The sequence below is a fragment of the Miniopterus schreibersii genome, assembly GCF_964146895.1.
Source record: "Miniopterus schreibersii genome assembly, chromosome: 9".
In the NCBI taxonomy this organism is placed as follows: Eukaryota; Metazoa; Chordata; class Mammalia; order Chiroptera; family Miniopteridae; genus Miniopterus; species Miniopterus schreibersii.
In genome coordinates, this window is record NC_138118.1 from 39881510 (window position 1) to 39895302 (window position 13793).

Here is a 13793-nt window from a genome sequence, read left to right on the forward strand (position 1 = left end):
ACCTGCTAGGAGATAGTTTTAGGTAATTTGGAAACTGGATTTGTGAAATACACTTTAAGTACAAAGCTTTCCAGTTATGTGTGGAGAGGTTTCTTTAAATCATAGGTGAAACCACATTATCACAAAATGTATCAAGAGTGGTTTCATAAAAGTAGATTGCTTCACAGTGTTTCTATAATAACAGACTCAATTGATTTTGTTATGGAGACTAATTTAGGACATCAAATACGTTTTTATTACATTTGGACTCTGAAAAAATATACTGACTGAATGCCTGTTTCTTTGCTAACTGTGACAATGAATGTGCAGAAGAAACGCAGGAAATAAATCTTAACCTCTGAGTGTGAAGGGTCCTTTGAAACCATCTAGCCCAGGACTCTTGTTTACAGATGAAAACTGGAAACTTAGTCTTTTATGGTTACTTGTTTTTCATCACAACTTCCTTTTGCCTATACTTCCCCCAGCTTAAGCTTCTTTGTAAAACTCCACATAAAAGCCTAATTCCCAAGAATGTGCAAGCAAAATAATTCAGGAAATAAACAGCGAAAGAACTGGGGCATCTCTTTTTTTTCCATTCAAAATTGTGGAGAATAAGAAAGGATTGTCTAAAAATGAAGCAGAAGGCATTCCAGCCAATAGTATATGTCATGGTGCAGGGTAGTGAAACTGCTTGGCCTGCTTGCTATGTGGAGTAGTTGAGGAATTTATACATAGGAAGAATCTGATCCTGAAAGGCCATGTGTAATTAGGAGTTTGGCTGTGTCTTGGAACCTCTAGGAGACAGTTTAAGCTTTCAGTGCCTCATCACATTTGCTTGTTAGAAAGATTCTCTGATGGAAATGGGGCCAGAGGGAGGCCAGCTGAGATAGGAATCAGTGAGGTATGATTCCCTTCTTGATGTAGAGGTGGAAGTGATGAGACCTGCAAAGTTGATAGGAATGGAGTGGTGAAGGTAGGTGGAAGACATGGTCAACTGGACTCTTTGGAATTTGATGACTGGCTCTGTGTGCACGGGGAAGTGAGAGTGAGAAATCTAGGCTGACTCTCAGGCTTTGGTCTTGGGCCTCTGGTGGATGGTGTTGCCATTTGGAGGGAAGGAGGGATGGGGAGAGAGAGAGAGGGAGAGAGGGAGGGAAAAGGGGAAGGGAGAGGAGGGGTAGAGTAGGAGAGCAAGAAGGGGGAGGGGAGGGGGAGAGAAAGAGACTATGCAAGGTGTAATAGGATCCGGTGTGTGTGTAGCGGGGGTGAGTTTTGGTTTAGACACATTGAGTTTTTGCCACCTATAGAACATAGTGGAACTCAGGAAAGATCTGGACTCAGAAATAGATTTGGGAGAATCACCAGCAAACAAGTGACTGCGCGTGTTTGGACTAATCCACACAGTGCAAGTGTCTAGCATTAGAGAACAGAGGACGATGAATGGAACCATTGGGAACACTCACGTTCAAGGGATTATGCATACAAACAGATTTGGAACAGCCAGAGGAAGATTATGCCATGGGAGCTGAGAAAGGAGAGAATTTCAGAGTAAAGAGAGTTAAATGCTCAAATGGTTGAGGTTAGCAGGTCAAAAGTAAGACAACCTCAGCTAGTCAGTTGTACATTTGGTTTGGTAATATGAAAGTGACTAGTGAATTTTATGTATATGTATTATTTATTCTCAACATGTTCTAGAGAGTGAAAAGTAAATAGGAGATTATGAAGTAAAATGTAGACTAGTTATGAAGTAGAAAAGAGTGAAAACTTGTTGGGAGCTGTGACATCATGGGAAGGTTGGTGGTGGTGATGGATATTTTATGTAAAAGAGACACTTAATATGCTTATGCTAAGGGAAAAGAGATAAAATTGGGTTGAAGTTTAAGGTTTACAGAGAAAGAGGATGTGTGGTAGAATAAACCCCACATGGAAAGGGGCCATGGCATGAGAAGAAAGGTTGCAGAAATTGACACTTTGAACCTGGACAGAAGCTTTCCATTGATATTGTGATATGTGGTCTGTTTTCAGAGAAATAAATTTAGGCACCGTTTCTTTACTCTATAGTTCCTATATATTTGAAATAGGATTTCCTACGTAGTAGTCATTAAAGTAAAAATAAAATAAGAACTATGTGTAGTTTCCTTCACTCTTGGAATAGGCATGTCCTATGCATTGATTATGCATAGACTTTTTTTCTCTTGGCACAATGTAATTTCATAATCAGGTAGGCAGAGGGAGAAATGAACTCATGCCAATTTTGTCATCCAGGAAAAAATTCCGCAAAAACTTCTTTGTACGTAAAGTAGAACTTAAAATCCAAGTTTTGTTATATATGTTGAGTTTAAGCTTCTCATGAAAATGTTTTTGGGTGAAAGTAGTATTTCATAAGAGGAGTCATGGGGAAGTCAAGCAAGAGCTCTCATGCCTCTGCTGCCACAGGGCACCCCAAATCCTTTCAGAACCGAGGTAGAATAAATGAATAAACATGAATACTTTGAATCCAGTCAGTTCTGCTTTGAGGCCCAGTGTCCTCATCTGTAATCTCATGTGTTTGAATTACATATTTTTCTGAGCTCATTTTCACTTTAATATTTCCCTTTAATATGATGTTCTATCATTTTGCTTTTCTTACCGCGTTTCTTCAGACTTAACATAGAGTACACAGGTAGCTCACATTTACAGATGAAAGCTCATTGTGAATTCTAAAATTTGTGAAAATACAAGTATATTTAAATATGATTAGGATGAGAATGAGCATAATTACAGAAATATGCTTAAGGAAAAAAAGGGCATAATTACATAAAGCAAACTAAGATGTATAAATAGGTTTCAGTCAGTAGTGCTAATAGGACCCTAATGTGGTGGCCTCCTCAGAAACACACTCAGCTTTTCAGTTCCAGTTAATTATGAAATTCCTTCATTTAATTTTCTCTAGGACATCGGCTTGGCATATATAAACCATCTGGTGGAAAAAGGAGAGTATGACATAGCAGCACGGTAATAATCACATTTACTTGTTAATATAAATAGAACTGATCAATGTTAGCAGTAAAAATAAGCCATTCTCTGCAGTTGACAGACTTTTTAAAAAATCTTTCTAATGGGTAATTTTTTACTATTAATGGTTTTAACCACAGAACAGATTGATATATATTATTTACCTACCTACTATCTCATTTTCACCAAACATTTTTCTCATTACTTAATGAAAAAGGTGTCAAAACCCATGAAGAGTCTGAGATTTTTATCTGTTTTATAAACTAACAAGTTAGCTTGTCACGGTTTCAAAGGTGCCTCATCAGTAATAGTAGCCAAACACCAGCACTTGCCAGATCCCACAGCCCCAGTTCTCACAGCGCAACACAAAGAGGGCCTACACAGGCAGTGGGTTGTGTTACAGGAGAGGGACCCTGAACTTAGAGTATCTGATTCTTTTACAATGGGCAGTAAGTTTCCCTTCCCTTGGCTTCAGAGGAAGTTGTTACTTTTATTATACAGGATAGAAAACAAACCTGCTCTTTGCTCTGGAGGGAAGCACTATTTGAGTCCTCTAATTTTCAGGGCTCTTCACTCAACAAGCATCCTTGAGAGGAAGGTAGTTTAAAATAAAGGCAGTCCGTGCCTCTGCTTGCAATTCAAGCAGAAGTGTCTCTCAACAAGAGGGTGGCAATTAAATGGAAGTGATCAGACCCCAGACTCCTGGGTTTCAGGGGTCTGTGGTGGACAGAAAACACACATGTGGTTGTATGAGTGTGTCATATGAGTGGCTTTGCCTGCAGTTGTGTGCTGCCCTTCTGCAGGACTGCGTGTACATGGCTAACATGGAAGGTAGCCTTCAAGCCTACTTTTCCTCACCTGAGATTTAGGGAAATATATTTCATTGATGTGTAAATTGAGTAAAGTTTTATTCATATGTGAACACTTCTCCAGATTATATACATTAGTACTAGAAAATAGGATTCTAATTTTCTTAAGTCTAATTTTATAGTCCATTATTTAAAGCCATTCAAGAAGTGATTTAAATTGGCACTTTTGGGTATGATGACATTTCTTCAAGGCAAGAAAGGTCCCCAAATCAGCAGTGCTTATCTGGATAAATAGGAAACTCAGAACAGGAAAGTCATGAGGAAAACCCCAAATTGTAGTCTTCTGAAAGGTATTCATCTTTAGAAGTATTTTGTATTAATTTTTATGACTTTCATCAACCTTGTATATACAATCAAGTGAGTACCAGTAATACCTTTATGTTCAGTGGTACTTGAGACAGAAATTTTTCAAAACTCTAAGATGAGAGATTTATCTAAAACATGAAGGGAAATGTCTACTTATTCTGTCTATTTTTTTGCTTATACTTTCTTTCTCTCTGTGATGTTTTTGCTGCCAGCAAATGCCAGAAAATTCTTGGGAAAAATGCAGCACTCTGGGAATATGAAGTTTATAAATTCAAAGAAATTGGACAGCTTAAGGTAAGCCTTACTTTATTTTTAACTCTTAATTTTTGTATGTAGTTTATTAATATAGGTATGCCTTGGAGATATTGTGGGTTAGGTTTCAGACCAGTGCAATAAAGTAAATATCTCAATAAAGCAAGTCACGTGATTTTGTTTCCCAGTGCATATAAAAGTTGTTTACACTATTCTGTAATTTATTAAATGTGAAATAGCATTATACCTAAAAAAAGAGTGCACATACCTTAATTAAAAAATACTTTATTGCTAAAAAAAAAATGCCAATCATCATCTGAGACTATTGGAAAAATGGTTTCAATGGACTTGCTCCACGCAGGGTTGCTACAAACCTTCAATTTGTATTTTTTTTAAAAAGCAGTATCTGTGAAGCGCTATAAAGCAAAGTACAATAAAACAAGGTATGTATTTATTGAGATGGAAATAAAATTAAGACAATAGTAGTCACTTCTTTATTGGGAAGTTAGTATTATCTCAGCAAGGAAGAAAAATGAAACTTTTAGATTAGTTTCAAAATATAAACCTGATTTATATTTCATATGTATAAAAATACACGTATATAATGTATTACATAAATGAGGTGTTCACTTTTTTATCCCCTTCCAGTTCTATGTTCAGATGAAGTTTTCATGTTCCTTTTTTAAAAAAAAAAATTATTGATTGATTTTAGAAAGAAAGAGGAACAGAGGGAGAGAGACATTGATTTGTTGTTCCACTTATTTATGTAATCTTTGGTTGTTTCTTGTATGTGCTCTGACTGGGAATTGAACCCTCAACCTTGGTGTATGGGGATGACGCTCTAACCAACAGAGCTACTGGCCAGGGCTAGTCTTTATTTTTTGTTTTTTGTGTTTTAAATCTTCACCCGAGGATATGTTTTTAGAGAGAGAAAAGGAGTGAAAAAGAGAGAAACAATGATCTGTTACCACCCATATTTGGGGATCAAACCTGAAACTGAGTATGTGCCCTGACCGGGAATTGAACCCAAAATCTTCTGGTGTACCGGATGACGCTCCAACCATCTGAACCACCTGGCCAGGGCTAGTCATGTTATTTTTAATGAATGTGGAAAATAGGTATAGTTTCATCCAATAGATTATGAAACATGAGGGGTTTTTTTCAAATGTACTTAAGGTTAATGCTTTTTTAAATAATACTTTACTTACTGTAAAATAAATGGAAAAGTTTGATTATGTAGCTCTAACAAATAATTTTGATACTTCATTGTTTTTATCTTGCTTTTTTTTGTGTTAATCTTCACCAAAGGATATTTTTTCTATTAATTTTGGTGGGGAAGAGTGGCGGGAGGGAGACAGAAACATTAATGTGAGAGACACACATCTATTGGTTGCCTCCCACACGTGCCCTGACCAGGGTCGGGCATCAAACCTGCAACCCAAGTACATGCCCTTGACTGGAACAGAATCTGAGAAACCTCGGTGGGCAGGCAGACGCTCTAACCATTGAACAACACCGCCAGGGCCATTTATTTATCTTTTAACGTGGTGCACAATATCCAGGTAAATAAAGTATTCCTATATTTGTTTATTTAAAAAAAAAGCTTTAACATATGTATGGGCCTTTTCACTGCTCTCTTGGCATTATGAATATTCTTTTAAAAATTCCCAGTTACTCAGCTGGTCAGCCCCATAAGTATTCTCTTCCCTGGGATACCCCAAGGACACTTCTTCTCATGTTTATTGGGCTGTTTCTGGAGGGTGTTATCCAGTCCTGTGGCCATGTTTACCTAGATAGCTCCATAACCTAGACCTCTCTTTTGAGTTTCTTATCTACGTAGGAAGTATGTGATGGCCATTTTTCCTTGTATATATTGCTGATAAGGATCACTCAAATGGATCACTTAAATTAATGTGATTCCATTTTTTCCCCCAAATTCGGTCATTCTCTTTTCAATGTGTGTTTATGACATCACATTATACCCATTCCTCCATGCTTAATAGCTGAAAGCCACTGTTTTGATGAGAATGTCTAACTCTGTTTAACACCTTATTCTGTTTAATCTCTAATTCTTTTCAGTTTTACTCTGTCAGTATCAATTGGGCCTCTTTCTTTCCTTCTGGTACTGCTGCCTTAACTCTTGATAGATCTACCAGCAACCCTGACCCAGAGTTAGCTATTTAAAAAATAATGTGCTGCTCTCACTTCCGTAATATCTGTTGTTTCCCTCCTGCCCATAAGATAAAATCTGAATTCCTTCCATGACCTGGCCTCGCCTTCCTCTCCAGCCTCATCTTCCTTCAGTTACCTCATTCCACATCTGTCACCTCCTTAAATACAGAGTATGCTTACATGGCTCTATGCCTTTGCTTATGCTGATCCCCCTGCCAGGGTGGCCTTTTTTTGCCTTTCTTTGCCTGACAGACCTGGGTTTCTGTGATCTCTGCTCCAGTGTGCAAGAGTTGCCACAGCACCTTGTTAATTCCTCTCTTATACCACTCCACATAATATTCAATTTGGCTGTTTAGATGTCTGTCTACCTTCCTCTGGGGCTGTGAGCTCCTTGGAATGGTGATTTTGGTGCATAGTTCCCTACATCATCATTTGACAGTATTTGGAAATTTGACACTTAACACAGCACTGAAATAGCTGAAGAACACAAGATGTATTTCCCCCTGATTTCAAAAGATGATTTTGAGTTTTTAAAGGTTGATATATTTCAATTGAAGGAAAGAAAGTTGAATAGATGACCTATACTGATTGATTACTTAAGAGGTTGACTTTTATTATCATCTCTGTGACCTTCTCCCCCTTATTGTTTAGATTTTCATTAGTTCATCAGAAAGAACAGAGATGCAAGTTAACCAAGGCAATTTTTATTCATTCAAATATATATATCCTTTATAGATACTTAAAAAAAATTATAGTGTGTTATAAGAAAGTAGAGTTTATTTGAATCTTTTCACTTTATAATAATTTTCCAAAGTACTTTGTTGCCTTAAATTTTAAAATTGAAAATATACTTTTATGGTTTTGCATAATTTGAGTATAGTTTTGTTTTACCACTTTTTAAAGGTTGTTTTGTGTGTGTTTTTCCTTTTCCTTCCCTAGGCTATTAGTCCTTATTTGCCAAGAGGGGATCCAGTCCTGAAACCACTCATCTATGAAATGATTTTACATGAATTTTTGGAAAGTGATTATGAGGTATTGCATTCAGGCATGGTCATATTTACTTGTTTTCAATGGAAAATGTTAAGAAATTTAGAAAAATAATATAATGGAGCAACTAGTTTAAAGTTAACTGATTTGCAGTTTGTGTGTGGTAGATGAAACTGAGGTAGGTAAACTCCAGTGATAACTAATGTTTTTGTAGATGGTGAAAAATTTCTAATCCATGTAAATTTTGGAGAATTTCTTAAAGTTACCAACTTAATAGAAAAAGGGACTAAGTGCCATTTGGGGATTTCATAAGTAGAATAGCAGCTGCTGCTGTTTATCCCCCCTAAAGAAATCAGAACGTTCTAACATGTGAGGCTCAGAATTAAATTTCCCAAAGGAGAATTAAAGAGAAATTGAGGAGGTAGAAATGGGGAAAGGGATTAGAAATGATCTGTTTGCTTATTGATTAAGGAGAAAGGCAGTTCATAAATTGATTGTCTGCTATACAATGAACTTTTACATGCAAATTGTGATTTTTATATTCCCACCAACACTATAAATAGTAATACCAATTTTACAGATGAGGAAAGTAAAGAATAAAGAAATTATATAACTTGACCCAGGCCATACGTTTAATACATAGCATGCCTGGATTGTAATTTAAGTTTGCTGTTTGCATGCACCCAAAATGGATAATAATTTTTTAATTTTGTTCATTTAACACACATTTATTCAGAAAGTATCTGTTTACTGCCTACTACATTCCAGGAATGTGTTAGGCACTAGGCATACAAGTGTGAATGGAACGATGATCCTTCAGCAATCACTCATAGTCTGAGTCACACCCAAGCATGTAAACCAGTGGTTCTCAACAGTGGCTGGTTTTGTCCCTCAGAGGAGTTTGTGCTACTGTCATTTAGAGGTCAGAGGCCAGCAGGAATATGCTGTTATATATCTCACAATGCACAAGATAGGCCCCTGCCACAAAGAATGACCTGTCCTCAGATGTCAGCATTACTGAGGTTGAGAAACCCTGATATAAAGCTATCAACAAAGCTCTTAATAAAGCTATCAATAAAATATTGTAACTAAGACTCAACCTGGTTCCCCTTCTGAAAAGATGAGATTTCTGGTGGGCAGTCAGACTAGAGGGGGAATGAGGAAAGGAACTCCTATGTTTTTGAGTGCCTACTGAGTACTAAGCACCTTGTTAAGATACTTTTTTAACCAATAACTGATTCAGTTTAAGGAATGGTAATATAGCAAACACTGTTTCAACTCTGAGATTATTTTTACATCTTAAGATCTAAAGGGACCTTTAAGATAGTGATCTCTTACCCTGATAACTCAAGTATATGGTCAGTTACTGTCAACCAGGTAATCCTGGATATGTAAGATCAGAGCATCACGATGCATATATATGACCTGTATAATCCCTTTACTTTTATAACCTGTATTCTTAAAGAAAGAAATTAGGTGCATTAGCATGAATTCAAGTTGAACAAAATATTTCTTTAATAATCATACATACTAATGGAGGCAGTGTTTCTTCATCTTGTTCTCTTAATAGATGTATTATAAAAATCCAGTCTTCCCTAACAGCATGGATCTATTCCTTTCTGGATCTGTACAGAATATTTTTATGGTAATAGTTTCTGTCATTTATGCTAGATACCAACTCATGTAGGCTATGGTTTCTATTTATTTCCTTTTCAGTTCAATTCAACATACCTTTTTTTGGAATCTGCTGTGTTCTAGAACTGGGCTGAGTACTATGTTGGATGCTAGAGAAATTAAAAAACACAGTCTTGGCCTTCGTTGGGTTTACAGACTGACCAGGGAGACCATATTAATAAGCTTTAAACAACTAGAAAAATAAGTAAGACAGAGTAATATGTTTTCTAAAATATCTAAAGAGAGGCCAGTATTGTCCATAGTTATTGGAAAAGGTTTCTTCAGTGTATAAAGACTTATAATGTACTTCTATTTCTTTCCAGTATGTCTGACTACACAGAGTGGCTGTCATAAATATTCTGTCTTTGTACATCATCCCAAAATAGAATTATGAGTATTCTGTGAAAATGATGGAAAATAGTATGCACTTTATGAAGAAATACTGCAGCTTATTATATATGTCTTTATAAAAAGTAATGTAATTTAATCATAAAAAGCAATTTTATTATTTTTATGATTCTGTTACAGTTTTTTTCACACGATTCAGCTCTTTTTCAAGAAACTTTTAATTTCTGTACCATCAAAATTATCCTTTTGACACATATCTGGAAGACTTCTTCTTTTAAAATCCCAATGATACGTTTTTATAGAGAGAGAGAAAGGGAGAAAGAGAGCGAGAGAGAGAAACATCAGTGTGCAAGGGAAACATCGGTCAGTTGCCTTCCTGTACATGCCCTGACCGGGGGTCAAACCTGTAACCTAAGTATGTGCCCTGACCGGGAATCGAACCCACAACCTTTTGCCGTACACTACGTCGCTCCAGCCAACTTAGCCACCTGGTTAGGGCATATCTGGAAGGCTTTTGACTGAGACTGAAGGAAAAAAGCATGACTTAAACTTAGAGCTTATAGATTTCTTTTTCCTGAATGTTTTGGGTGTCTTCCTCCTTCCTACTAATGTTATAAACAATTTTTTGTTGTCATAAGCTTTTATAAATAATTCATATTTACTTTCCATTTTTCTCAGTTTCATGTTTAATTTTGAATTAAATTGTCCCATATTTAGTCAGATAGCATTGTTCTGTAGCAAGATTTTTTATCACATGTTATGTAGATGAAAATTTTGTGCTGTTAAACAGCATTAAAGGCCAGATTTTTTAATAAAGCTGTACTTCTGGAATATTGACTTACCCATATTCTTTTCTTCCTAAAAAGATATGAAATATCAGTATTTCCTTGGAGTTGATGATGCTTCATGACTTATTTGTATAGGGTTTTTACTGAAATGCATATTGTTTTGCCTGTTAATTTACATCCTAGCAGAATTATTTTAAATAGTTAAGCTTTGTTTTATAATATTAATGAGAAATGTATAAGCATGTTAAAAGTGGGACAATTTCTATGGCATTTTATTTAATGAATATTTCTAACCTTTTGCTTACTATAATGGACACTGAGATGTCTCTGACTTTGCTAACTCAAACGTAATAGCTTCCTGATAACTTGATTTTGTAATTAATAATAATGGCCACAGGGTTAATTTCATCAGTATTTCTTAGCACGTTTATTCACAGGTATACAAAGCCCATTAAGGAGGGAAAAGTTTAATAGGACATGTAATAAACACTAATTGCAGTTTATGTTGGAATCATCATGCTTTTATCATACAACATGACCAGTCAGTTTGCCATATTTTACATCATAAGTTGGCATTACTTTGAGGCCGTTGGATAAACAGGGAAAAGAGTGGAGCCAAGCTTTCTTCTTTACCTGAACAGTATTATTCCCAGTCTCCAGACTACTGAGAGCTACCAGTTATTTGGTGGGAATCCAAACTATCATTTTGGTTTAGAGAATATTTTAATGTTCTTATTTAGTAGTTTTATAAAATATATCATCTTGACTTAGCCCCCTCCTCAAATCTCTCAAATCAAACTGTAATCATGCTCATATGTAGAAAGTTTGAATGGAAATGTGTAGCCTGTTGTTGTCATGTCTTGCCACCCTTCCTGGGGGTCACTTTAGGAGAAATTGGGAGGACTTTAATGGAGACTGTGTTTCTGATCGTTTTGAGATTTTCTTCTTACGAAGTCCTGGTACTTTACAGAAGCGAATTATACCACACGATTTTCATTTCTAAATATCACTTAAGTAAATTCATAGTAGTATATTAAAGCACTGGTTATTTAATATTAATATGATTTTTTTTCAATAATATGAAGATTTTTACTTCTACTTGCTAAAAGTCAGGAATCAGGAGGGCAGAGGCTCCCCAGGATACAAGCCAAGAATCAGCCATGGGAGAGAAACAAGATCCAGATGATCTGGGGTTTTCTATCAGAACCACAAAATTTGAGATCCAGTGATAGTCAGGGTAAGAGCTAGGAGATAAGACTTGAACCAGAGTCCCAAATTCCCGACGAAAACTGGGTTTAGAGGCGGGAGTGGAAGGAGGACAAACATGGTCACTTGTTGAAAGATGCTGGGCGGTTCCACTGTGGGACAAGCCACAGTATGCTGTGCTGGCTGTGCAGCCCAGACCTAATGTGCATGAGAGGTGGTGGGGGAGTAGCTGACTTGACAGTATCTGTAAGATGTCATCCACATGCTACAGTTAGTCCAGAATGAGGACAAAGCAACTCAAACCTACATTCTCTCTGTGCAGTGGTACTTTATTGAAGGACCAGAGGGCATTTCTTACTTGTGCATTTTATCAAATAAGAACAGAAGTGAATGACACCGCCTACTTCCCAGGAGTGGTAAATAGAGATTAGTGTGCAGTAATTTTCTCTCTCCCTTGGCCACCCCTAAACCCATAGTCTGGAAATTGCTGTGTTTATGGACCAAAGTTTTCATCATAAAATTATTTTGTCTCTTTACATCAGGGGTGGGGAACCTTTTTCTGCCAAGGGCCATTTGGATATTTATAACAACATTTGCAGGCCATACAAAATTATCAACTTAAAAATTAGCTGTGAAAAAAGCTCCTAGATTTGTTGAATTTCAAGCTCCGCCTGTGGTTGCCTTGGCAGAGCCAGACCAAAAGATTTCACGTGCTGTATATTGCCCACGGGCCAGATGTTCCCTACTCCTGGTTTACATGAATATTTTAGGCATTGTTTAAACTATTTAGATAGTTATCCTATTTCAAGAGTTTTCTTCTTTTTCCTCTTTGGTTAGGGTTTTGCCACCCTGGTTCGAGAATGGCCTGGAGATCTGTACAACAATTCGGTAATAGTTCAAGCAGTTCGGGATCACCTGAAGAAAGATAGTCAGAACAGGACCTTACTTCAAACCCTGGCAGAATTGTGAGTATAATTTAGTTCTTTTTCCAAATCAACCTATATAGGAAGTTTTTTATATTTTAGATCTGGTAAACTCTGGATGGGGAGGACACAGAGGAGGGAGCCTTTTATACCGTTTTTCTACATTCACTCTTAGTGAAAACCTTTCATAAACCTTCAGTGAGCAACTAGGCAAGAAAAATGTGTGAAATTGTGCCATTGTAATGTTATCTGTTTCCCAGAGAAGAATCCTTGTCAACAGTACTTGGTATGGGCAGTGGTTCCTAAAGGGAAGGGTGCTGGGTCTTAGATTACATAGGCAAATTAGTTTCCTCATGAGGCTGTGGAGTCTGTCGTTCTTGGATCTGCTAGTCAGTCTATCAAACCTCAGACTCCTTATCTGTAAGATTGCAGGTAATAATTCCTTATGGGATGGTTTTCAGACGTGAGATGTCATAATCAAGAACTAAGTGCATTGCCTAGCATTGACCTGAGGGTTCAGTAAATGGAATCTAGATTATGTTTCATATTTATTGGGCACTTTCAGTGGCCCAGGCTTTGTGCTATATGCCTGTGATACAGAGACAGATAAGGTACTCGTGCCCTCAAAGAGCTTTGGTCTATTCGCAGGGGTGGGTAATGTCCAGCCCATGGGCCATTACACAGCCCGTGAAATCTTTTGGTCTTGCCCTGCCAAGGCAACCGCAGGCAGGACTTGAAATTTAACAAATCTAGGAGCTTTTTCCATAGCTAATTTTTAAGTTGATAATTTTGTATGGCCTGCAAATATTGTCATAAATATCCAAATGGCCCTTGGCAGAAAAAAGTTTCCCCACTCCTGGCTAGTGAAACAAGAAGCAAACTGCAGGTAATCTCAGGAAGACTGTTCCTGCTTCAGGCCTTTCTTGGCACTCCCACCACTCCAGACCTCCCTCTTGCCCATCTTATATCTTCTGCCAAGACTAAGGAAAGTACGCCAAACTGCCTAGAATTGAGGACTGTTTAAAACTTTCCACAGAGGGAGTTGTGTTTGTGGCATTCTGAGTTAGAACACTCATCATTTTCTTCTGGAAACATTGTTCTAGATATTCCTTAGATTCTGTAGTACTAACAAAATACCAATAATACTAATAATTATATAGTACTAATACTGCACTCACAGTGAAGTTTAGGTTCAACTGGCTTTCAGGAGCCAGCATAGAGAATTAAGCAATGTGTAAAACATTGTTTAAACAGAAAAACACATTTAAATTTTATACAGCTCCCTTACATATAAG

The 13793-nt window shown here is 36.9% G+C and overlaps 1 protein-coding gene across 2 annotated transcripts in view; it reads left to right on the forward strand.

Moving 5' to 3' along the window:
* The window catches only part of VPS41 (VPS41 subunit of HOPS complex), a 184657-nt gene that overhangs the window by 134284 nt on the left and 36580 nt on the right, over positions 1-13793 (forward strand). For both annotated transcript variants that reach the window (XM_081147818.1, XM_081147819.1), the window contains 4 exons: positions 2912-2973; positions 4361-4442; positions 7512-7604; positions 12413-12540. In XM_081147818.1, coding sequence (XP_081003944.1) covers positions 2912-2973; positions 4361-4442; positions 7512-7604; positions 12413-12540 — 365 coding nt within the window. The remainder of the gene's footprint in view (positions 1-2911; positions 2974-4360; positions 4443-7511; positions 7605-12412; positions 12541-13793) is intronic.